General features: G+C 41.7%; 2 protein-coding genes across 10 annotated transcripts in view; one reads left to right on the top strand and one right to left on the bottom strand.

The window, feature by feature from the left end:
• The first annotated feature begins 1,775 nt into the window (after positions 1–1,775).
• Positions 1,776–10,108, top strand: LOC119707682 (aldo-keto reductase family 1 member B7-like). The gene is made up of 10 exons (XM_038152959.1): positions 1,776–1,931; positions 3,156–3,323; positions 4,320–4,436; positions 5,090–5,167; positions 5,602–5,724; positions 6,931–7,037; positions 7,241–7,322; positions 8,273–8,356; positions 9,197–9,279; positions 9,596–10,108. The coding sequence occupies exons 1-10, from the start codon at positions 1,863–1,865 to the stop codon at positions 9,636–9,638; spliced, it is 954 nt and encodes a 317-aa protein (XP_038008887.1). The 5' UTR covers positions 1,776–1,862; the 3' UTR covers positions 9,639–10,108.
• A 650-nt stretch (positions 10,109–10,758) lies between these two features.
• CALD1 (caldesmon 1) overlaps positions 10,759–24,734 on the bottom strand; it is a 169,529-nt gene continuing 155,553 nt past the window's right edge. For 6 of the 9 annotated variants that reach the window (XM_038152951.1, XM_038152952.1, XM_038152955.1 and 3 more), the window contains 7 exons: positions 19,183–19,226; positions 19,005–19,083; positions 17,572–17,700; positions 16,513–16,608; positions 13,847–13,927; positions 13,572–13,605; positions 10,759–12,455 (listed from right to left, as the gene is read on the bottom strand). In XM_038152951.1, the coding sequence (XP_038008879.1) occupies positions 12,424–12,455; positions 13,572–13,605; positions 13,847–13,927; positions 16,513–16,608; positions 17,572–17,700; positions 19,005–19,083; positions 19,183–19,226 (495 nt within the window). In that variant the 3' untranslated portion in view covers positions 10,759–12,423. The remainder of the gene's footprint in view (positions 12,456–13,571; positions 13,606–13,846; positions 13,928–16,512; positions 16,609–17,571; positions 17,701–19,004; positions 19,084–19,182; positions 19,227–24,734) is intronic. The other 3 variants (XM_038152956.1, XM_038152957.1, XM_038152950.1) reach the window with 1 other exon arrangement.

Here is a 24,734-nt window from a genome sequence, read left to right as displayed (position 1 = left end):
GAAGAGGTTCAAGATGAATTCTAGGGATCCCTTCCCATCTGTCCCTTCACCATTCTGTGATTCTGTGCTATGTCTCAATCTTCACCCATTGAAAAAGTGCCCAGTATGCCTTTCAATTCACAGGGAAAAACCCCAAGTTTTACTAAAATAGAAATAGCAATACTTACCTTCTTGACAGTTGGAAAAATCACATTTTGTTGTTTCACTGTTGTTGCAATCAAGACATTGCAATGTTTTGTCAGCTACGCAGGGGTAGACACTTGTGACAGGCTCCTTAGCATTAGTTCAGGAAAATAATGCAAATTGTTTCCCCAAGGAGCCCTGTCAGCAAGGCTGACTCACGCTGGGACTTTCTACCAAAAAACTTTAATGTCTAACAGTTGGACCTGATGGTCTTGGAGATCTTTTCCAATCTTAATAGTTCTATGATTCTGTCTAGACAAAACGTTCCCTTTGGACTGCCCACATAAGAGATTTGCATTTTTGGCCTTTCAGCAAAATCTGCTCACGAAGGAGCACCATTACTCTCTAGAAAAGTCACTCCAAAGGAGGGACACCTCCAAATCAGACACTAGTAAATTTCCAGTCAGGTGGTAGCGACCCATGGGTATGATTAACAAGGTTGTGGACAAGTCACCACCTGTACCTGCAGGCTCTGATTCATTAAATATCACGGCAGGGCGCCCGAGGGAGTTGCCAGGCTCTGCAGAGAGTGAAATCACCATGACTCAGCCAAAAAGTTGAGGTGAAGGGGCGCCAGTCACCACCCATACTGCATCCAGCAAATAATAGCAGTTAGAAAATAATTAAAGCCTTTTAAACCCTCATAAAGTCAGGTTTTATGTGGCTTTGAATGATGAGTTGCCTTCCTCCATGCAGATAAAGAAATCAGAATAAAAATGTTGGAACAGAAGAGCCTGTACATGTAACAGAGTCCTTCCAGCAGTTCTCCTCTGCCAGCCCATGCTGTGGCTGAGTTGCCAAAATCTCTCCCTGCTCCTCCCTGGCCTGCAGGAAGTTCGCTCCAAAACCATTAATGTCTTCAAATAAAAATTTATAGGGAGGAAAATTGTTGGTGGCTGTGTTAAACAAATGGCTTAAAAAAAAAAAAAGGCAATTACATGGGGTTTATAACTTCCACACCAAGATTTATTGCAATTAAAGCAATAAATTGCAATTAATAGCTCGATCTCAGCATTTCCTAGTCTAATCTGTATATAATTTTAATCAGTTCCTATTGCTGTAGCACCCAAGTGCCCTTAAAAAAATTAAGGGACATGGATATGACATAGGCTTGGTATAAAATCTTTTCAATGTAATTGGAGATCAGTGTAAGAAGAATAGTGTGGTCCTTTCTGGCCTCAAAAACAACGTACCATTACTTAATTTATAAAATCTCAACAGACTTTTCTCTTTCTTTTTTTTTTTTTTTACATCTTTCTTTTCTGTCAAATTCATCCCATCTCTCACAGTAGCTTTGTCTTTTTCTTATTTTGGGTGGGGTGGTATGATCTATGTGTTTCTTTCATATTTGCTTTCAATAGAAGACACCTCCTCTTGCCGCTCTAGTTTGACCATACTGGAATTATCAGCCACTTTGAAAAATCTGATTCCCCGCTTCTCTGTCTCTACTTCATATCAGTTTGGGGTTGTTTTTTTTTCCCATTCTGGAATGTGTGATGACATCCAAGGCAACAGAAAGATGACAATAAAACTTGGTTCCTTCCCGCAGCCTCGGAGGCTGGCGGGCATCTCGTGTGTGCCGCGGGTGACGAGGCGGGGAGGGGCCAGGCGGGGCCAGCTCCGCTCCTTATAGCGGGCTCGGGCAGCGACGGACAGACCGACAGACGGACACCGGCAGCATGGCCATCCCCTGCGTGGAGCTCAGCAACAAGATGAAGATACCCGCCCTGGGGCTGGGCACCTGGCAGGTACCGGAGGAGCAAGGGGGAAAGCAGGGAGGGAGGGAGGGTGGGGATGCGGCGGGAGATGCCGAGATGCGAAATAAAGCTAAAAAGAAGAAAATAGAGAAGGAACCAGCCCTGTAAGAGCGGGATCCGTGCCCTGCGTGGGCGGGATGCGGCCGCTTGTGTAACCGGGCGGGATGCCAGGCGCGGGGGGGGACGCGGGGAGCAACAGGCAAGGGGGAAAAGGCAGAAAAAAGCTATAAATTAGGGGCTGGAGAAGTGGAAGGAGGCCCAGAATAAAAGAGGAGAAGCGAAAGAAACCTGCTGGATGGGTCTGTGTCTCACAAGTGGGATGGGACTCCGGTTGTAGATTTAGGATTTATTATCTGTCCGTGTCATACAAGCAAAAAGCAAGAGACACAGGACAATAACAACATCCATGCAAATCTAGATTAAAGACAAGGTGGCAGCTTATGCAAAGCCTTTTTTTACATGTTCTTTGAACTAATAGCATAAAAGAAAAGGTGTAAAGTCATTATACTTTAACCAATAAGAAAAGGTCTTATGTGGGTTTAACATTAACAAAAGGACTTCTATAAACCTCGAGCAATACACAATAATTAATTATTTAGGATTGAAACTTTTTTTGTCTTTGCAAAGCATATCTCTAGGACTTCTCACATCTTGAACTATCAATAACTTCTTGTTCTTTCTTGTTCCTTATGATAAATATAAATGTATTCACTTGGTTCTTAACTTCTTAGCTTCTCATGAGAATTTCCCAGCTTTTCTTAGCTTTGTGAGGCCTTTTTGCACTTCAGAAAGTCTTTTACCTTTTTTATATTGCTACAGAACCCAACCAAAAAAGAGCGAGCGGCAGCGGCTCGCAGCCCCGGGATGGGGTCACGGTCTGGAGGGGTCTGGTCACGGACCCGCCCTGGGGGAGGATTTGGGGAAGGTGAAGTGGCGAAACTCCTTGGGCAACACAGGGAGCAGAGAGGGGAAGTGACAGTGCAGACCGCACTGCTGGCAGTGGCAGAGCTGGAAGTGTGGCAGAAACAAACTCCCTTCTGCCCTGTGCCCGTTCCCTGCAGAAATGCCTGGAAACTCCGTCGGGTTTCGATTAAATGAAGGGGATGAGCAAACTCCAGGAGCAGCTGGAAAGGGGGACTGTGAGGAGCTGTCACAGCACTGAGACCTGCCAGGGGGACATGGCAGAGCTCATGGCTGGCTTCTGTTTGCTTTCAGGCTCCTCCGGGAAAGGTGGAAGAGGTGGTGAAGTTTGCTATCGATGCCGGCTACCGCCACTTCGACTGTGCCTACTTCTACCAGAATGAAAATGAAATAGGGAACGCAGTCCAGCAGAAGATCAAGGAGGGAGCTGTGAAACGGGAAGACCTCTTCATTGTCACTAAGGTGCAAGCGTGCAAGATTATTGGGGCATTTAGCTTTTCTTGCAGAGAAACCCTTGTTGTAGCTGTAAAGTAACATAGGGACCTATTCCCTTCTCTGACGTTCACCTTGTGGTTTTCTTCTTGTGTCTTAAAAGTCCCATCCTGTGTTTGCAATTTGGACTTGGCTTTATCAGGAACTGCTGACAACTTAGGAAAGATATCACAGCTATTGCTGATCTAATAATTTCCTGACATTGATTAAGTCAATTGTACCGGATGGTCAATTGTCACTCCCAAGATAAGGGGAAAAAAAAAAAAGGGCAAGACAGTTGTCTGGATTCATCAGTGCTAAGCAAGACACAAAACTCTGTCATGTACCAATGGTAATCCTGAAAGGGAGCAGAAATCAAAGCATTTTATAGGTGTTTTCTTCATTCCTCATCTCATCCACTTGTCACAGATGTGCTCCTTAACAAAGAGTTCAGCTAATAAATTTGGGAGTTTTCACCAGCAAAACCAGAAAACTTGGAGTGTAACTAAGATTTTCCACATGAAGCTTTGCTTTGTTAAAGAATGTGGCTTCATTTAACAGTACTTGTTCTTCTATTTAAACAACTTGAATTTTGATTTCAAAAATGAAGTAAAATCGATTACTGTCAATGTGGACAGTTAAAAGGGACAGAAAGAAGGTACCTGTGAGCTGCTCAATAGTCAAAATTTAGGGTGAAAAAAATAATTGTTACGCTGACAGCTTTACTGTGTCAGATGCCAGATTGTTACATTTATACCTGAGAATATCTTCTCATAAGTGGGAATCCTGACTCCCCCTTCATGACAGTTGGCTTTGTGGCATGTTTGTCCTGCCTTAACAGTCAAATGTTACACCCTCATCTTCAGCAGGTACTGACTTCAGTGGGGAGGGACTTTTCCTCCCAGACCTCCAAGTGAGAAGCTTCTGTCCCCTGGTCTGCCCTGTGGGAGCTGTAAAGTGACAGTGGGGCTTGTTCTCTTCCCACAGCTGTGGAACACGTTCCATGAGAAGTCCCTGGTTAAGGTAGGACTCAAGAAGAGCCTTGCTGCCCTCCAGCTGGACTACCTCGACCTCTACCTGATGCACTTCCCCATGGGATTCAAGGTACTCCTGCTCTCCCCACCTTTCCTCCTTACCTGCCCAGGCACACACTGAGCACTCTCATCTTTGCTGTGGCCATCTTCATCACACAGCTGGGATTTGGGTTCTTTTGGCTCTTCCCTGATCCCTGTGGTAGCAAGAATTGGGTGTGTTTTAGCACAGGGGTCTGGCTTTTTATGCCTTTTGGAATGAGATGTAGGTGTGAGCCCCTCAGGTCTTCTGGGAACCAGCACAGGATGGGGTTACAGCATGGACATCTGGGTTTTTGGGGATGTTGGCTTGGCCTGAAGTAACCAGCACTGAAAACTGAATCATAGCACAGAAGGAATGTGTTTCTTCCCCCAGTCTACGTCTGTGTAAAATAAATAAGAAACTAGAATAAAGGGGCTGTGGAGTGTCAGTTCCCTCCTCCCCAGGTCTGCCAAAGTTATATAATTATTACTAATCCCCACACTCTGCATGCAGGGACTGATTTTGCAAAATATGGCCCTTATCCAAGAGAGAATACTAATGGACAAGCATCATTTTTAGTTATGCAAGATGTTTAAACTACCAGCTAACTGGCTGCCTGCAAATGCAGTCCAAAGTGCTGGCACACTGTAGGAAATTCAACACTTTAAATTAAATTCTCTATATTACCTGCCTTGATTTAACAGGCTGGTGAAGAGCTGCACCCTCTGGATGACAAGGGTCACAGTATTCCCAGTGACACAGATTTTCTGGACACATGGGAGGTAAGTCAGTATTTGCTCTTCAGAGAAAGTTTCAGCTCTAAAGATGGAGCAGAGATCTGTGTGCAAAATGAAATTGAGGGATATGTTTGGAATTGTATTTCAACCGGCTTGTATCTCTTGTTTTGGGGAGCAAGAAGGGGATGTTTTTAGTAAGGGTAAAGAGAAGGAAGCTATCAGCACTGTAGTTACTGTTCTTAAATATTTGGCACACACAATGGAACCAATCCTTCAGATTAATCTAGGTGTGGCTGTTAATTCACTGGGTGTTCATACAGTTAGGATTCTATTTTCTTTTATGAACTGAGATACTTTAATCTAATCTAATCTACCCTGAGTTGGTTGTTCATTTGCCACAAGCTTGAGAGAAATAAAATAACGTAGTTTGACAGCAATACCACCAACTCACACCCACCTTGGTTGTCTTTACTCACTAGGCCATGGAGGAGCTGGTGGATGCTGGCCTGGTAAAAGCCATTGGTGTTTCCAACTTTAACCATGAGCAGATTGAAAGAATCTTGAACAAGCCAGGACTGAAGCACAAGCCTGTAATGAACCAGGTGAGAATTTTGGTTCCCTTCCTCAGCTAACCTTGCTGTCTGGAATCATAGACTGGATTAGGTTTGGAATCACAGAGTGGATTGGGATTAGAATCCATACTTTAAGGATTGTCTAGATCCCCTTTCCATGAGGCTGAAACCTTCCACTTTGAAGTATTCCAAATATATTTAGAATGTGTGTATACCTATAATCAGAGTATATCTAAAGTCATATAACATATGATATACATGTTCTGTATAAATAATATATATTTAGAGTAATCTTAAATATATTTAGCAATATCCCCACTGGGAGTTTCTGCACCAGCATGGGACTATACAGGGATGCACAGACTTACTTTTCAACATAAAATAAATCACTCAACTTCATTACAGAAAGGAAGTTGAAGAGTACAATCACATAATGAATTCTCACCACATACCTCATGAATGTAATCATAGGACAGCAGCAGCTTAGGGGCCTTCTGATTTTCTTCCATTTCCAAAATTCTTTGCATGCAGCTGAGGGTGCTGAATGCCCATCTCTTCCACATGGGGAGTATCCAGGGAAATCCCCACATAGCTCAGGTGAAAGTTAACTACTGGACACCTTTTTCATGTCCACCATGCCTGGTAGAGAAGTGTTCAGAGACAGCTGGGTATGTGTACAGGGTCACGTGAGGAGCACAGACACAGCCCTGTGGTCATGCCATGGCTTGTGGCAGCTGAGCAGCATCCCCACGGAGCTCCTGTTGCTTTCAGGATATCTTACCCAAACATCTCTTTGCAGCATGAACTTGCTACCTTAGGTTAGCTTAGATCATCTCCCCAAGCTTCTGTAGGAATGAGGGAGGCTCCTTGAGGCAAGGAGAGGTTGGGTGATCAGAGCAGAAAATAAACTTGAGGCATTCTGAGCTGCCCCTCTGTCGATGCAATCCTGCCCTGCAGTAGTCCAGGAAAGTTCATTTCCCAGATTCCACACAGATAACACTCTCACTCTTCTCATCTGTGTTTTGCTTTGTGTGGGTAATATGTAGCATGAGAAAGCTCTGTTCTCTGCTAGGCCTCTAGATACTGCTGTGACATTAACAACTTTTTCAGTAGGTAGATTTGAATCATGACACTGGAAGTCTTCACATTTTCTTTGACCCAAGAGGACTTAAAATGGAATGCTCTGCAGCTCAGCAAAGTCTGCCTCTTGTATCAACCATCTTTCTGTGCTTGCAGGTGGAGTGTCATCCATACCTGACCCAGGAGAAGCTGGTCAAATACTGTAAATCCAAAGGGATTGCTGTGACAGCATACAGCCCCCTGGGCTCTCCTAACCGCCCGTGGTAAGAGAGTGCTGCAGCCTTTCTGTACACAAAACACTGCAGCTGAACTAGGATGATGATTATTATTATTACTACTAAATTAGGTAAATGATACAGTTAAAATGAGAAGTTCTGTTGTCTTGATGCAGATTATGTCACATGATGGAAGTCTCCTACAGGGAAGCCATCACCTTTCTAATACCACCATCTCTGTTTCCTAACAGGGCTAAGCCAGGGGAACCCACACTTATGGATGACCCCAAGATTAAAGACATTGCAGCTAGACATCATAAAACCCCTGCCCAGGTAGGTTGTCAGAGCAAACCATTCCTCCTCCTTGGATGTCTTACAGGCCAGCCCTAACAGATGCTACTTTCTTTAGAGATTCATTATAATAGGGCTGACCTTGACTCTTCATTCTTAACAACATTCATTAAAATTATCAGCTGTTTTCAAGGAGATCTTGAGTGCCAGTTTTTGGGTTGGACTGATCAGCAATGCTTACCTCAGGTGTTCACCTTCCTAAATTTGTATTCCTTTCTCCAGCTAAGTTATTCTTCAGAGGAGTCCTGTAATTTGGAGACCTATTTGATTGCCTCCAATCTGCTTGTGTTCACAAGGAATTACTGAAAGCTCCTTGATTATTTAAGATTTTTTTTTCTCTCTATTAGTTTGCTAGTCACACAAATTAATTGTTGCCTGGGGTGTGCAGAACCCGCACTTCAGACAAAGCCCCATGTTCACATGCAATCAAAGACAATCCTATTTTAAGACAGCCAGAGCAGGATAAAAACACTGTATGCAACAGTTGGGGTTTATTAAGGGGGGGGATCTTTTAGATTCTATAAATACATTTTTCCTTCTATAGACTTCCAAAACTGAACCTTTGTGAGTACTTACCTGTGAGCCCAAAATAATCTGTAGTGTTATTATGCTCATTGAGTCTGAGCAATCATATAATACAAGCCAGAGCATCATCATTTTTCTCCCCTTGCTACTACCCTAAACCAAATCAAAACAAGTCCTGCAATAGCCACAATGTAGAAACTATATAGGCTAGGAAAAAAGGATGGTTTGCCAGTCTTCTGTCAAATGCATGAGTAAATCCTGGCATATTGAACTCCTGTGTGCAAAGCGGTAGTCTTCCAAAGAGTGAAAAATAAGTTGCAGATTAAAAGAAAAAAAAAATCCACAAAATGTGTTTGAATAGATTTCCTGGGTCCTCAGTGTTCGTGCTCCTCCTTGTTCTTTCCTAGGTCCTGATCCGCTTTCTGGTGCAAAGGGACATCATTGTCATTCCCAAGTCTGACAAACCACACCGTGTTGAAGAGAACATGAAGGTGAAGTTGCCTTGGGAAATGCTGCTGCCTGGTTCTGTGCAGGATGGGCACCCACACCCATAGCCCCCTGTGTGTTTCCATGCAGCACCTGAGGCACTGGAAGGGGGGCACAGAGATTGGAAAATCTGGGGAAAAGCATTTTGTTCCTGCTAGGAGAGAAATGGGTTACACCAGGTCTGTCTGAGCTCTGCTGCTGCAGAAAGGGAGCCCCAGGTTTGGACTTGCCCTTGGGGAAAAGGTTAACAAGTCCTTAGGGTGTAAAGGAACAAACTGAGAACAAACACCAGACCTTTTAGAGTTGGTCTCACTCGCTGTGGCTCCCCTTGGCAGTGAAGTTCAGCTGGATGTTTGTTCATAAGGTGTGGCACCTTTTATAATACCTCTGTATTGCTTTCAATCCATGGTGAGAGGGTTTGGAGTTATTTTTCCTATGAGCCCCTAGCAAGAACTCTTCAGATGATTAACTGTGAGGCAACTATTTGCAGTTGATACCCAGTAGCCCTCTCTCAGAGCAGAAAATTTACCTCCAGTTCCAGTATTTGACAGACACATCCTGAGCACCTAAAGTCTCTGTGTGCATTACAACACAAAGTGCAGTGATGTTGGAATTCAGCCACCCTGAAATGTAAGACCTTGCTATGAACGGCACCTCAGAAACAAAAGGACTGTCTTGATGGCTTCAAGGGTTCTTATTTGCCTGAGAAATAAGAGGATTGCTTAACTGTGCTTAATGCATTCCTACCTCAGCTCCTAAGTGCATGAAGCACACTTAGGTGCTAACTACTCACAAACCTAACTAAAAAGAGCTTTTTTTTTTTTTTTTTCCTCTTTCCCTGCTAGGTGTTTGACTTTGAACTGTCCAAAAAGGAGATGGATGTCATCCTCAGCTTTAACAGGAACTGGAGGGCAGTTCCAGTGATCCAGTACGTTCCTTATTATCCTTACTATCCATTTGTCCTATTTCTGTATTTTCACTCCCCCATATTGAAAACATACATGACCAAAACCAAAACTTTAAACTCGAATGAGCCATGTCCTGGATCTTCAGGAGGGAGATTCATTCGGAGCATTCCCTCCAGCATGTTGGTGTTCCAGGGGCTTTCTCACAGGCCTGTGTTCAGTTTAATGACAGCTGAAGAACCTGAGTATGCTGGCAGTGTGGGAGGGAGGCTGCAGCAGGGAAATGCTGCTCAGGATACTTTCTGCACTGCTTGAATAACAAGGTCTTTCTCTTTTCAGAGCTGTCAACCACAAGGACTACCCATTCAAAGCAGAGTATTAAATGCAGGTGGTTCCTGCAGGACCTCCATTTAACTCCTTCCAGATTAGATGTGCTCTGCAGCTTGATCTTCATTTCTTCTTCTGTACTTGATAATTGTTATGAGCAGTTACTTCTTCCTCCTTTTTTTTTTTTAAGGAGGAGACCGCTAACTGGTATAAGAATGCAGCAATAAGGGTGGGGTTTTTGTAAAAATGCTTAGCAGAAATCTGGTTTTGATCAGTAGTAAAAAGACAATGTATTTTCATTTCCATTTTATCTGGTCTTTCTTAATTAGAGATATGCTTAACAAAAAAAAACAGGGACTTACGTGGAGTTTTTTATATGTTACTTGCAGTGTGGTCAGGCATACTGGCTCATGAGGCACTGACAAAGAATGCTCTAATTACATTGCTTTTTCTATATTTGTGGTTTTCATAGTGTATTTCTAATGCTTTAAAATTTTATATGAATAAAGTTTATTAACCACAAAAGTTGATCAGTGTAGTCCTTAAATTGTTTTATATAGCTTGTTTTTTTTCAGCCTGAGGTTTGACAAATTTTAATGCAGATAGAAATAAGTTTCTACAATTTCTGTACGAGAACAGGACCCAGAGATCACATTGTGGCTTATTCTTCAAAACAGGATTGTGCTCTAGCTAGGATGGAAAGAACAAAGGATGCCTCACACAACCCTTTCTCTGAGTACCTAGAAATTGAACTCCTGTGTGATTCATGGGGACAGTTGAAGGCAGCATCATGGGCAGGGATAACTCACAGTAAAACCCAGCCAGCTGAACATAAGGGCTGCCTCCAACATCACACTGGGAGTCTCAAACATAAACTTAGATTTTTGCAACTCTGCTGGCAGCGCCCAGAATGTTACATTCAGACACAGGCTGGCTCTAGCTAAGGAAAGCACAGAAAAAACTCTTCTTAAAAGTCACCAAAGCAAACCCTGAGGCAGCCTCACAGTTTATTGCTAAGATAGTTTCAGACAGATTTTGCTAGGCCAAAGCCAAGCTGGTTTGTGGCAGCAGGAGGGACATCCTTAGGAGTTCTTCACCTTATCTCACAGGGACTCAGCACAATTCCTATCCCACTTACAACAACTGGTCCACTCCTGCTCATTAACAAACGGGGCTGCTGATGGAAATACTCCATTTATTGCAGATGCAGTTTCAGAATACATTGTTTGAACAAATTGGTTTTTATTGCAGCTATCAGATGTAGTTGAAAGACTCAGAGGAGTGTTTACAAAACCCCCAAACAAAAACCATGACAACTCACCGACAACGTCAGGCACAGTTTCACCCCCTACAGATAATTTTGTGCATCTCTACACGTAAACAAGATGTTTCAGCCAAGCAGGGGAGCCCAGCTTTGGGTTGAAATAGAACCTTACACTTCTTTGGGAAGAAGCCAGATGCTGTAAGACATGGAAGTGGTGATGAGGGAGGTCCTGGGGGTTCTGGTGCACAACAAAGCTGTTAACAACGTGCTCAGGGGCTGCTTGAGTTGCTCAGTTTATGCCACCCATACACTGTGGGATGTAAATGCTGAACTGCAGGGCATGTAAATCCAAACCAAGCTGACGTCTTAAAGCCATGTGTTTACTATGTACAAATGAAAACATCTGTAAATAAGATATTCATGGGAGAGAGGTAAAAAGAAGCATCACAAAGATAGAGGTTTACTTCATTTTCAGTGGACCTGGTGTAGGGCACTGATGGATGGCAAGATTTAGTGTACAGTCATTTGAAACAAGCTCCAACTCTGTTTGCATTTTTTTCTTTTTAATTATGGTAGTTTTATATAAATTAAACTACAACGTTTTATACAAGTGACCTATTTTTGACCCTCTATACCCTTACCTTTTCCTCTTTTAAAAACTATACTTTCTTTTTAATTACCCATTACAGGGCAACTGACATTTAAATTTTTTTAATACTTATCTCACCATACCTCTAATGACAATTATGAAATCTTACTATAGAAAAGTGTGTGATTTTGTCTTTATTTTTTTAAGCTGTGATATTGGCTAATTATGTATGTTTATTGCTAAATATAATACTCTAGCACATATTAAAGCATTCTACCATTAGTAGTGCCTTTAGGCTAAACTTTGTAAAGCTATGTGTGTATATATATTCTAGATTGCATTCAATTACTAGTCACTAACAACAAAAAGAAATATCAGTACCGCTGTCAGCTAACATAATCATCCAAATTTAGGTATTAACTTAAACTAGAATGGAAAAATTGATACTTAAAAAAAAGTATAAAACAAAAAAAAAAATTAAAACACGTTATTGATGCAGTATTTCTCATGACATGGGCGACTTACAGAAAATATTACATTGTCAACTAAAGATATTTCTTCCATGCCTTAGTCTAAAGTGCAGAAAGAAAAAGACTTCTGTATTACAAAAGTAACCATTGGTTTTATAGGTTTACTGCACACCTTTCCCAAGCGACTTCACTTTACATGTGTTTTGGGTTGACCTCTAATGCCAGCTGAAATCACTGTTCAGGTACATATTTATGACTTTCAGTAGGAGAGTCTATATATTTCACAGCATGGGTTTCTTTAGGAATAAAGGCTCTTGTGCAAAGGCAGTACTATTCTGATGAAAGTCTAGACTGATTATTAAATACAGTGCTAATATACATGGTTTTAACTGGGATAATGCAAAAAAAAAAAAAAGACATTTTGGTAAATAAACATAAATATAAAAAGAACAATTTAGCACTTTTTCCTTATTTTTTTTTCCCCCAAACTGATTGGTCCAGCGTCCTTAGTGGCCTTCTACGGTTCTTTCTCAAATTGTCTCAAACCTGCTGAGAAAGAGACAGATTAAATATGGCTTGAAACAGCCCAAACACATCGCTAGAAGAGAAAAGGCACAGCTCTCTGGGTTAACGTGTGAGAAGGCAGGACACGAGCTGGGCGCTGCTCTGCTCCGGCACTGGGGGTGCTCTGAGGAGGACAAAAATCAGGATTTCAGCCTCTGGGGAGAGGCTCAGCACTGTCCAAACCCCTCTGCTGGGACAGCTCCTGTGGGTGGAAAGCATCTTCCATGGGAGCGTGGCTGCACTAACCCTGAGCCAGCCCAAAACCCCCTCTCCTGACACTTTGGCTTAAAAAAGGAGAAGAGGAGCAAAAAAACTCTGCTTTGCACAACTCTCAACCAAAAAGAAAAGTTCACAGGTACACCAAACATCTGGCTTTACATAAAACCACTAAAACTGTGTGGGCACACATTAAAGTGTAGAAAACCAAGAGTTTTTCTCTATTTGATCATGTCACTCTCAGCAAAGAATCGAGGGATGTTGCAAAGCATCCTTAAAGCTATTAAATTGGTCAGTGAACTTCCATTCTTATCCACTGGTTCTCAGCCATACAATTAGTTTAATTGGCTTTATTTGGAGTGCTTTAAAATAAAAAAATAAAATAAAATAAAAATATTAAGTAAAATTTAAAATAAAAATAAAAAGCTAAGAGGGCTATTTTGCTGCTTTCTTTCTGTGAAACTAGGTCATGTTTCACCAACCAGTGGTTGCAAAATGACAATAGCATAACTATTTTTGCCCTGAAAAGACACCAATGGACAGCTCCAGCAAAAGCAATTTCTCAACCATTCATGTTTCAATGATATTTTAATGGAGTTTTTGAAAGGCAAAGGCAAAAAGGGGCTTCTGCATCAACGTGAACAGCTGCAGAATTTTAAAACACAGGCTCACCTATGCAAAAAAGTGGCAATGTTTCTATATAATAATAGGTATTACAACGTTTGCATTGTATTATTAGATGTATATCATCAAATATTGTATGTACCATTTTATTAAATATAATAGTGTATGTTAACATTATATGCATGATTATATTATATATATGTAATAATCTGTATTAAACGATAGAAACGGGTGCAAAATGTGCATTATGACATTACTTACCATTAGTCTCTGATTTTTTGCCTGTAGCTGATACCTGTTTGAAAAAGCAAAAACACATTAATAAAATCCCACATAGGAGAAAAGTGCTGTTTATAACAGGAAGAAAAATCAACTCCATGCAAAGGACAGATGTCCACACATAACACAGCTCTGCCAAACAGGAATATAAAAGGGATACACGGCTTTCTGAACCTCATTGTGCTTTCTTTTGTAGATAAAAAGGTGGGTTAGTAACAGAATATTATCCTCTAAACACTGCCCAGAAGTGTTCTTACCTTAGAAGCAGCAGCTGGCTTCTCCACTGACTGCTTCTCCCAGAGATTACGTTTGCCAGATACATCTCCTGGTCTTAAATCCTGTATTTTTAATGTCAGAGAACAGAAACCAACATTAGTCCAGGTTTATTTTCACTAAAGAAAAAGAACAAGAAAAACTTCTTCTTGTTAAAGAAAAAGTTAAAAATGCAACTTTCTCAAGAGAGGAACATGTCCTCAAGAGAGGACATTGAGGAACATCCACCAGAGGTAAACATTACATTGTGTGCTATAAAGAATTATATTTCACAAAATAACTCCCCATATATTCATGTTTTAAGACAAAAAACAATCCTGTTGCATCTATTTCATATGGCACATCTATTTCATATGCTCTTAACTCAGTATGTTCAACTTAGGGAGTGGAGTGAAGAGTTACTGCACCCTCAGATTTTTACAAAAAAAAAATCCAATTTTTGCAGAAAAAAACCACATTTTTTCAGGGAAACTATTTCTGCTAGGGAGGAATTCAAAAGTAGCTTTTCTTGGTTATTTTAGATCAAAATAAAAATATTTTCTTAAAAAAATTATGTAAGAAACAGAGTTGGAGTTTAGATACAACAGAAGAGCAGATCCTGCTCAACACATCCTTAAATACAGATTTCAGCACTCATCACTGTAGTCCTTCATATCCATTTAAACTTTTATTGCATCCATTGCAACCTCAGGATGTGCCAATCACTAGCCTGACAGAAAAAAAAAACAAAAAAAATCCCCCCAAAAAATTAAAAAAAAACCAAAAAACCACCAAAAAAACCCCAAAAAAACCCAAAAACCACATACCAAAAAAACCACCAAAAAATAAAATTAAAAAAAAAAAAAACCAAAAAAAAACCCACAAAAAAACAGATGAGGTAAAGTGATTCAAGAATAGTAGTAACCTCTGAATCTCTGAAAATGAGTGTATTATTGAGACTTTAATCAAAACTCCATAAAAATGCCAATCAGCTTCTTGGGGAAAAGGGGGGCTGCAAATGAAAATGACATTTGCTGGGCAGCTGGATTGATATCTACCTCTGTGCTTGGCAAACAAGAGACTCAAACAATTTTGGACATAAGTACTCTCCTCTTCAGGAAGTATTCAAGTCCTGCATGGCTTCCAGGATTTTGTACTCCCAATCCATGGGGAGCTAAGTTTTCTGCATGTGAGGATTTCTGCCTGGGAAATGCTCAGTGATGAATGGAAATGAGATTCCTGCAAGGGATATTTGCACCCAGCAGAGACCCCTGGAACTGATCGTAATTGGCAGCCACACAGGGTTGCTGATGATTAAAAGGCTTGAGGTCAATTCTGCTCTTTAAAAAGGCAGTTCAGTAGTAACAGAGGAAGGAGGAAAGCAATTTTGACCTTATCACAAAGCCATTTGCAGGGGACATCATCACAAATCCACTTCCATAGTCCTGAAATAATTTGGGATCTGTGACTTTGGTTCCCTGTAAAACTGAAATGTTTGCTCTGCCTTGAATTCAATATTCTTCCAAAACCCACAAGAATCCTGATGATCACAAAAACTTTGAACATTTCTTAACTTTGGTGGAATGTGATGGGGGTGAGAAGTTATTTGCTTAAATAAGAAATTCTAGGCTTCCCTTCCCTTTACTGAAAAAAAGTAAAAATCACACATTATAGATGTATATAAACCTTCATAGTCAATTATAAACAGATTTACCTGACCAACTTAGCAAACAGACCCTCAAAGAAGAAGAATAGGAGGAGGGCACGTTCCTTCAAGCAGAGACATTGAAAGAAGAAAGAACAATCTATTGAGAAAGAGGGAAATTAAGACATAGATAGAAACAGTTGGCTGAGGGAAAAATAAGAGATTAGTTTTACATTGTCTAAAAGATGCAACTTAAAAGAAAAGAGAGAAAAATCTGGAGGCAGATTCTATAGTGGACAATGCCACAAATTTCAAACTCCTCTTTAGGACAAACAGGAGTGTGAAATGAGAAAGTGTTTTTCAGGCTGCACTTTTCATAAAGGGCAGGTGAACTGCCAGAAAAACACTGCACAAGGATACAGGAAGAAATCAGTTCTTTAACAAAATCCTGAAGTTGAATTATTAACATCAAAAACAATTCTTCAATATGGATATTTAGGTTCCTCATCCTTACCCTTCTCCACCCCACAGTTACCTCCTCCTGCTCCTTCCCACATTCCCAGTTTATTACCTGAACAGCATTTTCTGCTCTGATTCTTGCTGAACTAATGGGCAGGCTAAAGGGCATTCATCAGGAGTTACATTTAGGCTCATAAAGAAAGAAATTATTTCAGTTGTGTTTTAAAACATACTTGGAAGATTTTTACAGGTCAAGGGCCAAACTCCAAGTGTGTGTAAGTGTGCAGCCTGTGGCTGGTAATTTCTAAATAATTGGTAAGCATTTCACAGGTGGTAAATTAAAGTCATCCTCTACCAGAGAAGTGCTTCTCTGAGCTTTAAGGTGAGAACTGCCCTGTTTCCTCTCCCCATTTTCTGACTACAAGGAGTCAGCAGCCAGAGGGCTGTGAGCTGCCAAGAGGACACAAAGCAGAGTTCCTCCAAAGGCCATCAGCTGGTGGAGGAAGCACCCTCTGCCCCAGGAGAGGGCCCACCTGCTGAAGAGATGGTTGTTCCAAGTTTACTTACAGAAGGTTTTGGAGCAGGGGATTTGTTGCCCTCTGGGGTCTTGGTCAACCACTCGTTGATACGACTGGAGACACCAACCTTCAGTCCAGCAGTTTCCTGCAAAATGATAAAATCCAATCAGAAGACTTTCAGAATGGCTTTTGCTCTGTTTACCATGGCTTAGATTTAAAAGCAAAGCCAAGCCTGGGTTTAATAGAGAGGTCCTCACTGAGCCTATGGCTTGCTCAGAGATGTCCTGCCTGCCCTGAGGGGTTTGTCCCTGTGAATTACACAGTGCTGCTGCCCTCTAGTTTTCAGAAATTATATACATGGACTGACAAAAACATCTCCACTTTACTGCTACCCCAGTAATAAATGTCAGACATAAACATGCTGTTTCTACCACAAGCTCAAAGTCCAAAAATCTTTAGCTTAATAAAAGAGACATCAGTTCAAATCTACTTTTTTTTCTCTTGTTAAACTATTTTTTCACAATAAGTACACAAGAGAGAAGTGGCCTAAAATTTAAAATATTAAATCTTTAAAAGGCTAGAACAAATTACTGAAATGTAATCGCTATCTGTGATAACCCACTTCAATCCATGGCTCATCTTTTTGCCTATGATAAATGCCCAGCAACTTGCATCAATTTATAGAAAGAAAATGTTGCCTTACGGATTTAAACAGAAACGATAAAAGTCTCACAAATACTTCTATGAATTATCTAGAAAATATCATCACCATCCTGCCTATTCAAATCTCTTCTTTCCCCAAAAGAATCTTTCCCTACTCAAAGAATTTCTTTGTACTCTGCTTGAATGACCCAGATGTATTTTTCTAAGATATCTGATGTGGCTCTGCAATGTCTCATAACTGAGCTCAGTAGGTCACTAAATTCTTCCATTATGCTCAGTACTGCAGCCACACCATCTTGTGGCTTTCTGAGGTCTTCAGGATCCTTTGGGATATTCTTCACCAGTGATGTCAACAGGGGCAGGCAGGCTTACTCCCAGGAACACGAATGCAAGGCCAGGTCCTGAGCACAATTCTGTACAATCATTAGGATAATTAAACACATACCTTATTTGGTGTTCCTGTCCCAGAAGGTGATGAGAAAACATTCCCTTTCTCCCACATGCTCTTGATATTACGGACGCCCTCGGCCGGAACGTGAAGGTCGGAAGCTTTAGGTCTTGAAGCCTTTGTGCCCTGGGGGAAAAATCGGGGCCAGTTGGTGTTTGGCATTGAGAGCTGGATCTGCAGGGTGGTTTGACTCTGGGGAATGCAGCATTTCTATGTGGTTCTAGCACTGATCATGCAAAGATGAGAAGGAGCACCCAGCTCAAGAGGTGCCACTGAGACTCTCTCCCCTTTTCGATTTGCAGTTGCACCCTGATACAACCAGCCATGAAAGTGGCACTCCCTTATTGTTGTGTTTATTACCTTTCTAAAACCCATGGCAAACCTTAACTCTGCCCACAGCTGCTCCAAGGGTTTAAAAATCTCAGTTAGTACCTGGCTCCTGGAAGCCTGAGCTAGGGGAATCCCTTTGCAGGGGCAGGGGGAAATCTGTTCTGTCATCCAGCATCACACTGCTCCATCTGCACCAGACAACTGAACCTCAGCATTCTAGGTTCAGTTGTAATCTCAGCAATCACAATATGTTTGAAAAGAAGTGTTCTTTCGAAGAGTGGAGAAATGGGTGGGAGTTTTTTGGGGGCAAATGTGTCTTTTGCATGGTTACTAAAAACACTGGCCAAATTCACCCTCCTAATTTTCAACATTCTTGCACGTTTTACAGATCATAGATTGGATGAGAATAAGAACCTGTATGAGTGATGCTTTGCCTCTCTAATTGCAAAACAAGGCAGATTTGGCAACTTGTGGACAAATCAGAAACTCAGCAAAGGAAATATTTCAAGTCAGATGACAGCTGGATACACTGGTATCAATTTCCTATTTTGCCTTGGACTAAGGACAGAAAAAGCCCTCAGTTCCAGTTCTTAGGAACAGTGATCAAAATCACCTGGGGTCAAAGTTCTGCATTTTAATGTGATTTTGATTTCCCTTTTGTCACTGCTTAACTAGTTTCTCTGTCTTTGCCAAGGAATTTCACTGTGGGGTGGCAGCCAGCAGCACAGAGCCAGTTCCTTGTTCTCCTAAATAAGCTGCTAGGTCAGCTCTGCTCAGGATGTCCTGAGCTGACAGGTCTCTCACCAGCCAAGCAGAGGATGTGACTGTCACTCAAGATGCTGACTGAACCCTCCAAAGCTACTGCCAGCTTACAAAACAGTAAATTGCAGCGTGAAAGGGAAGACCCAAATCTGAGGTTTTGTTTAGATGCATCTCTAGATGTTGGTCACAGATGTGCCTCAGGCACTTTGCTCTTGAAGTCACATTAAAGAAGAGTTTGTGATCAAAAAACCCTGCAATTCTTCAACAGCAAAACAAAGGCTGATTAAAAAGGCCCCAAAGCCATTAGTAACTAGATCCAATTACTGGAATTAACTTACCCCAATTGCACTAGTGTATTGCTCAAGTCTACTGTCAATCTTTGAGACAACTGCTGTTGTCTGGGTGGGCTTCATACCACTGTAGGAAGTAGAGGGGGGAAAAAAAAAAGCAAGAATTATTATTTCCTCCACTTAAAACACTGCTGTTTGAACTGAACTTACTGTTTCTTTGCTTTACCTCTTTTGAGCAGATTTGTTCAAAAATTCTGTTCGCTCCTCTATCTAGAAAAGAGAGGAACAAAAGCTTTAGGCTTAAAGTTAATCAAGAGTCAGCCTGTGCAAGGCCAGCCTGAAATGTCATTTAAACGTCAAATAAGTCAATCTCAAAGAGAAGCATTCCAAGAGAAATTTCACAGACACACAGAAAGGGTTTATAGATAGGAGCCTATTATGCTACAGATTCATAAAAGTGGATATATTTTCTGCAACCTACACATTTCTTCAGTTCCTCATACGTAACAAAACAATAAATGAACAACACAGAAAAGGGAAGAAGTCTAACTCATGGAAGGAATTGATATGCACAAAAACCTATGTCATCCTCACATCTCCCACACAAGAGCAAGTATGTATCTCTTGAGACAGACAGATAATGAAGTTTTTATAAATTTAATTAAGTTCTTCTGAGCTGAGAGGTCAGACTAGGCCAGGTTTGGAGCTCAGCCACAAAGCCTCCCTTACTCGTGTCTTTGGAGGACATGATCAATTTAAATTTGGGCTCCAAAAAAACCACCAGTGTAAACACTGCTCATGTTCAGGCAGGGTCACTGCTGAATCAGTCTCTACCAGCTGTTATTATACAAACTGGTATCTGATATTTCATCATTATTTCCTGCTCTGTAAATAGGAAAATATTGTCATGTCTCCAAGGAGGAAGACTCATGAAAGTCTCATATGGCTTCAGTCAAATCTCTCAAGACTTTGAAAACAAAAAACTCCATCCCTGAATAAAGTTTTAAAACATTTTCCTTTGGGGGATGGAAGGATGGGGAGTGTGTGCATCTCTTTGTATTCAGGGTCAAGAAATACTTTCATCAAACTTCCTCAAGTCTTATCAACTTCACATTGTTCCACTTCTCAGGCCAGGCTCTACAGTTTCACTTAAAAGTAAAATATATGCAAGCAGCTCCAGGGGATTGAAATGATTAATAATCAGCCTGGCTGGATTCCTGGGGATTCCCCATTCTCAGCAGGGGCTCTCCATTTAAAATTTACTTTAACCGTGACTGCTCTGGCATTCATGCCTTTAAAACAAGGCAGTGACAGCCATTCCTTTAAATGGTTCTCTTCGGTGCCTTTAGCATCCAAGGCTATCCCAGAATACCAAGTCCCACAGCAATCCCATCAAAGGGCATGCACAGTTTATTTCTCAAGCCCTTGCAAGCAGGCAGTTCACTTGAGTGCCGAATTTGCCAAAGGAGCTCACTGGAGGAGCTCCGGCTGCCACCCAGCCAGCTCAAAGGCACCTCTGAAGCTCTAAAACATACATACAATTCACAGAGTCATTTCCATCACCAGTTTGAGTTGCCAAAACGCGAGCTAAAGGCAGTCCTGAGTGCAAAGATGGGCTTTGCTAGGACAAATCTCCTGTTTCAGTGGAAGCATGTCACAAGGTGGCAGCAAAAGACCGGCAGGAGCAGGAGCCCTGCGCCTCCACAAGAAAAGGTTACGGCTCTCTCACCCACAGGAGGTGGCAACGCCACAAAAGGAGCAGGTAAAGGGTTCCAGAGGGACCAAACAGACCAAGGATGGTCACTTAAAACACACGGCCTCACTTCTGCTACAGAACAGTAGAAGTTTCCCCCCGTGCTGATTTCTGGGTCATAACCAGCAGCAAAATGCTGAGTTATTCCAGCAAGAGCCTCCAGTTTATCCCCAGATAAACCCCAGTGAAACCCTGGTGGGCAGCAAGGACAAATAATATGGACTCTCTCAAAGAGCCAGGACCCAAGGCAACTGGCCAATAATTCATTTACAGGATCTTCACACTCTTTTTATGCGCAGGGAGGAGAGATGCTTCTGCACAGTGGGCTCAGGTGGGCACTGGAGGAAGAGGTGGGAAGGAAGAGGAATATTTTTCTTGTAGATGTGGTAAAAAAGACAAAAGTGGGGTCATTCTTTACCCACTGGTAACAGAGATTCTCAGAGCACCAGATGTAGGGCCAGGAAAAGGTCAGGGGTTGTTCAGAAGAGGAAAATGGAAAAGCAAAAGCAGAAAATAAACAGGAAAGAGTTAGGAAGAAACCCTCAGAGCTGAGCAAGGCCTCCTGCCTGGGGAAGCAGGTGCCTTGAATGATAAAATATCTTCTGCACATTTATGTGAGGATTTATTCTAGAATATCATCCTCAAAAGGTAGCAGAAGCAGACATTGAATATACTTAGAGCAAACAAACCTATACACACGTGTATTCAACACAGAAGTGAAACACATTTAGGCTGCACAGCAAAATCTAAAGGTCATTTACCCACTGCACATCACACGCACTCCATGCAAAGAATCTAAAACCTTTGGCACATACAGTAAACAGTATGACAAAATAGATCTGTAAAAGAAACAGGCAAAGCAAGGTAGTTAACATAAAATTCATAATGTTTTCTCAGTTTCAGACCATGAAATAAGAATAATCTTTTTACTGCATCCATCTTTATCAGGATCTTCTTAAATAGCTTGGACTATGTTTTGTGACCATGGAATACTTTCAGAACACACACGTACTCAAAAAAGTCAACTCAAATTAGGATCAGAAAGAAGGAGTTAATGCACAATATGAGACCATGACTTTGGAAACAAAGCCATTGGATATTCCCAGTAAAACTTGTTTCAAAAAAAGGCATTACACTGATTCATAGGAGTTTTAAACTGTGTGTTGGATATTGTGCAACAGAAACTTGTGACTTGAACTGATCTATCTTCCAAAAAAAAAAAAGTGTCAAGAAGAAAGTGGAATAAAAAACAAACACAGAAAACCCTGTATTTTCATTTTGCCTCATATCCAACATGTGGAAGGACCTAGTGGAAATCCCCTGGAGCAGCAGTCCCTGGGAGAGGCTTTTCCCTGTCCTCCTGAGTGGCTCACACAGTCTCTTGCTTCATTAAGCACAGCTATGCTTTGTCCTGCTGTCAGCAGCACCTGAGCAGAGTGTGCCAGTTTAGCTCAGTTTACCTACCAGACTCCAGTGCTGCCATCAGCATCAAAAATGGGGGAAAACAAATGTCACATATCCTGTTCTTCCCATTCTGTTTTCCCTCTGCCTCGAGAACAGCTCATCTAGGGAGAGCTGATTGTGTGGAGTTTGTTTCCAGTCACTGCCCCAGCTGTCAGGCACTGAGAGCAATAATGAGATAGGACAAGACAGGTCTTGAAAGAAAAAAATGTCTCTGAAAAGTCCTGTCTTCTGGGTTAGCTGTCAGCAATGCCTTGCAGAGAGTGCTGGCTGCCACATCAGCCCCGGTTTCCCAGGAGACATTTTCTCCAAAAACAAGGATATCCCAGCCTCCTGCCATTGCTCCCTCCCCTCAACACCCAACTGCTTTTGCATTTCTCTAGTTCATCCCCAAGAGGAGACTTAGTACTGTTCTCTGCTGATTAACCCAGAGAACAGAATACAAGGGCTCAGTAACCTTCCTTCTCAAAGAAAACATGAGGAATGAGCTTTGTCTAAAAAGCAAAATGATCAAAGATTTTTCAGGAAACGTAATTCTTTGAATGCATCATGTTTTGCATTAACTAAAGTAGGGAAAGGACAAGCTAGAGGCAGATGGGAGAGCAGCAGAGCTTGTTCCAGGCTTTGTCCTTACTTTAAAAAAAAATACCAAGATACAGGACAGAGGTTGAACAGAAGTTTGGTACCACTGCAGACCACAGGGTGTCCACCCAGCCCTGAGAAATCCAAGCTGCTTCTGTCCCTGAGCTAGTGATGAACTTGGCCTCTATTTACTTGGCTTGTTTTCTTTCCACTGTCCCCTCAGAAGGACCCAACCCTCGAGCTGTCACTGAGAATACTCCACACACTGGGGTAGCTCTGCTGTATTATTGTCTCAGGTTTGAGGGAAACACTGTATTTACCAGTTAAAACAACAGGAGCTGTCAACGCTGTGATTTTTAGAGGCCAGACTAGACAATCACAGCAGGTTTTCCTAACTGTAAGCAGATATGTATATTTTGTCCATGTTCATGCATGCACTTTCACATTTTACATCCATGAGCTGTCTCATACAAGGAGAGGAGCTGCACATCTTTGACTCTCAGTTCTGAGTCTTCAAGCCAAGCTAGTCCATGGCCTGCCTGATGGACACATGCAGCATCCATGGTATGGCAATATGCTACCCTGCTGCTCAGTTAAGCTCCCTTCTTCCCTTTGTAGTTCCCTTGGCAATCAGTACACCCTATTTTCCTCATACTAGCCACTCCTATGAGCTTCTTCTTCTTCCCAAAAGCTTATCACACCAGGAAGGACAGGGAAGGAGCAAAAAAGGTGCTTTGCCAGATTGTGACCCAGGAGAAGTCAGAATGTGCACATGTATCATACATTATTTTCACATTGAGCCTCCCTTTTTTCAGTATTAATTCCAACCACCCACCCACAACTGTGCATTTGGGATTCTCACATGACTCATGGCAGATCTGAGATGATACATCCACCACAGGAGAAAAACCTGTGCCAGATGCTTTACAAATCAAAAGATAACTCGGGCAGTGCAGAGCAGACAGCGAGAAAGCTGCGTGCCAACCGGCTGAGACCAGCCTGGGAGGTCAGTCCAAATTAAATGAAATAAAATAGACTGTCTTCTCATAACTGGATTTTGACATCAAGTTTCACAGCAGGTTAATGAACTGAGATTACTCTCCCCTCAGGTCTTGACCACAGAATGTCAAGAAACAGTTTGGGGTGTGAACTTCTACAAGATTACACATTTACACTGGCCACCCACAGACACTGGACAGGAATCTGTACAGTATCACCAATTTCTCAGACAGAGACAGAGAAAGAGGAAAAAATGTGTAGAGCTGCATATGTCAGGTTTTGTAGCAAACAACTCCTACATAACAAGACACAAAACCCAGCATAAAAAAGTAATGTACTTTGCAGCCTAACAACATTTTTAAAATGTCAGCTTTCCTCTGAAGACACACTTAGAATAGTGTAGCATCAGCACAAAAGGTATCTGAAAGCTTTCAGCCTCCTGCCCAGTCCAGTGTTCTTTCACACTTTCCCCAAAGATAGGATATATCCCTTTTATTTTATGTTTTCAAGTACAATTTCCTCCATTCTGAGCCTTCTGTGAATTAAAGCTCCAAATGTATGTCATAAAAGGCATCTCAATAAACAGAAGAAAAGGAAGCCCTCCCAGGAGGGCTGGGAAGAAGCTGTACATTTATAGTGTCTGTTATAGACATCATCTTTAGCAACCAAAATGGCAAGACCAGGTTTAACTGATCAGAGTAAGTCATGAAGCTTTGCAATCTTTATTTACAACTGTGTGCATTCTCACCCAGTATTTCAGGTTCAAATGCATCTTAGAAGCAAAAGGCAAGTCCATTCAAAAACATTTGGACTCGGTATTTGCTAGAACTGGACCCAAAACAGACTCAAATCCCCAGATTGGATCAAAGTGTAGCTCTCTGTGAGTGGAAAGCTAATTTTGTCCAATTGCAGTTTTTCACTCAACAGTTACAGTTTTAATCTCATGGAGATCCAATTCACGGTTCAATGAGCTCCGACCTGGT

Source organism: Motacilla alba, chromosome 1A, assembly GCF_015832195.1.
Source record: "Motacilla alba alba isolate MOTALB_02 chromosome 1A, Motacilla_alba_V1.0_pri, whole genome shotgun sequence".
Classification (NCBI taxonomy): Eukaryota; Metazoa; Chordata; class Aves; order Passeriformes; family Motacillidae; genus Motacilla; species Motacilla alba.
This window is presented reverse-complemented; position numbering and strand designations above follow the sequence as displayed.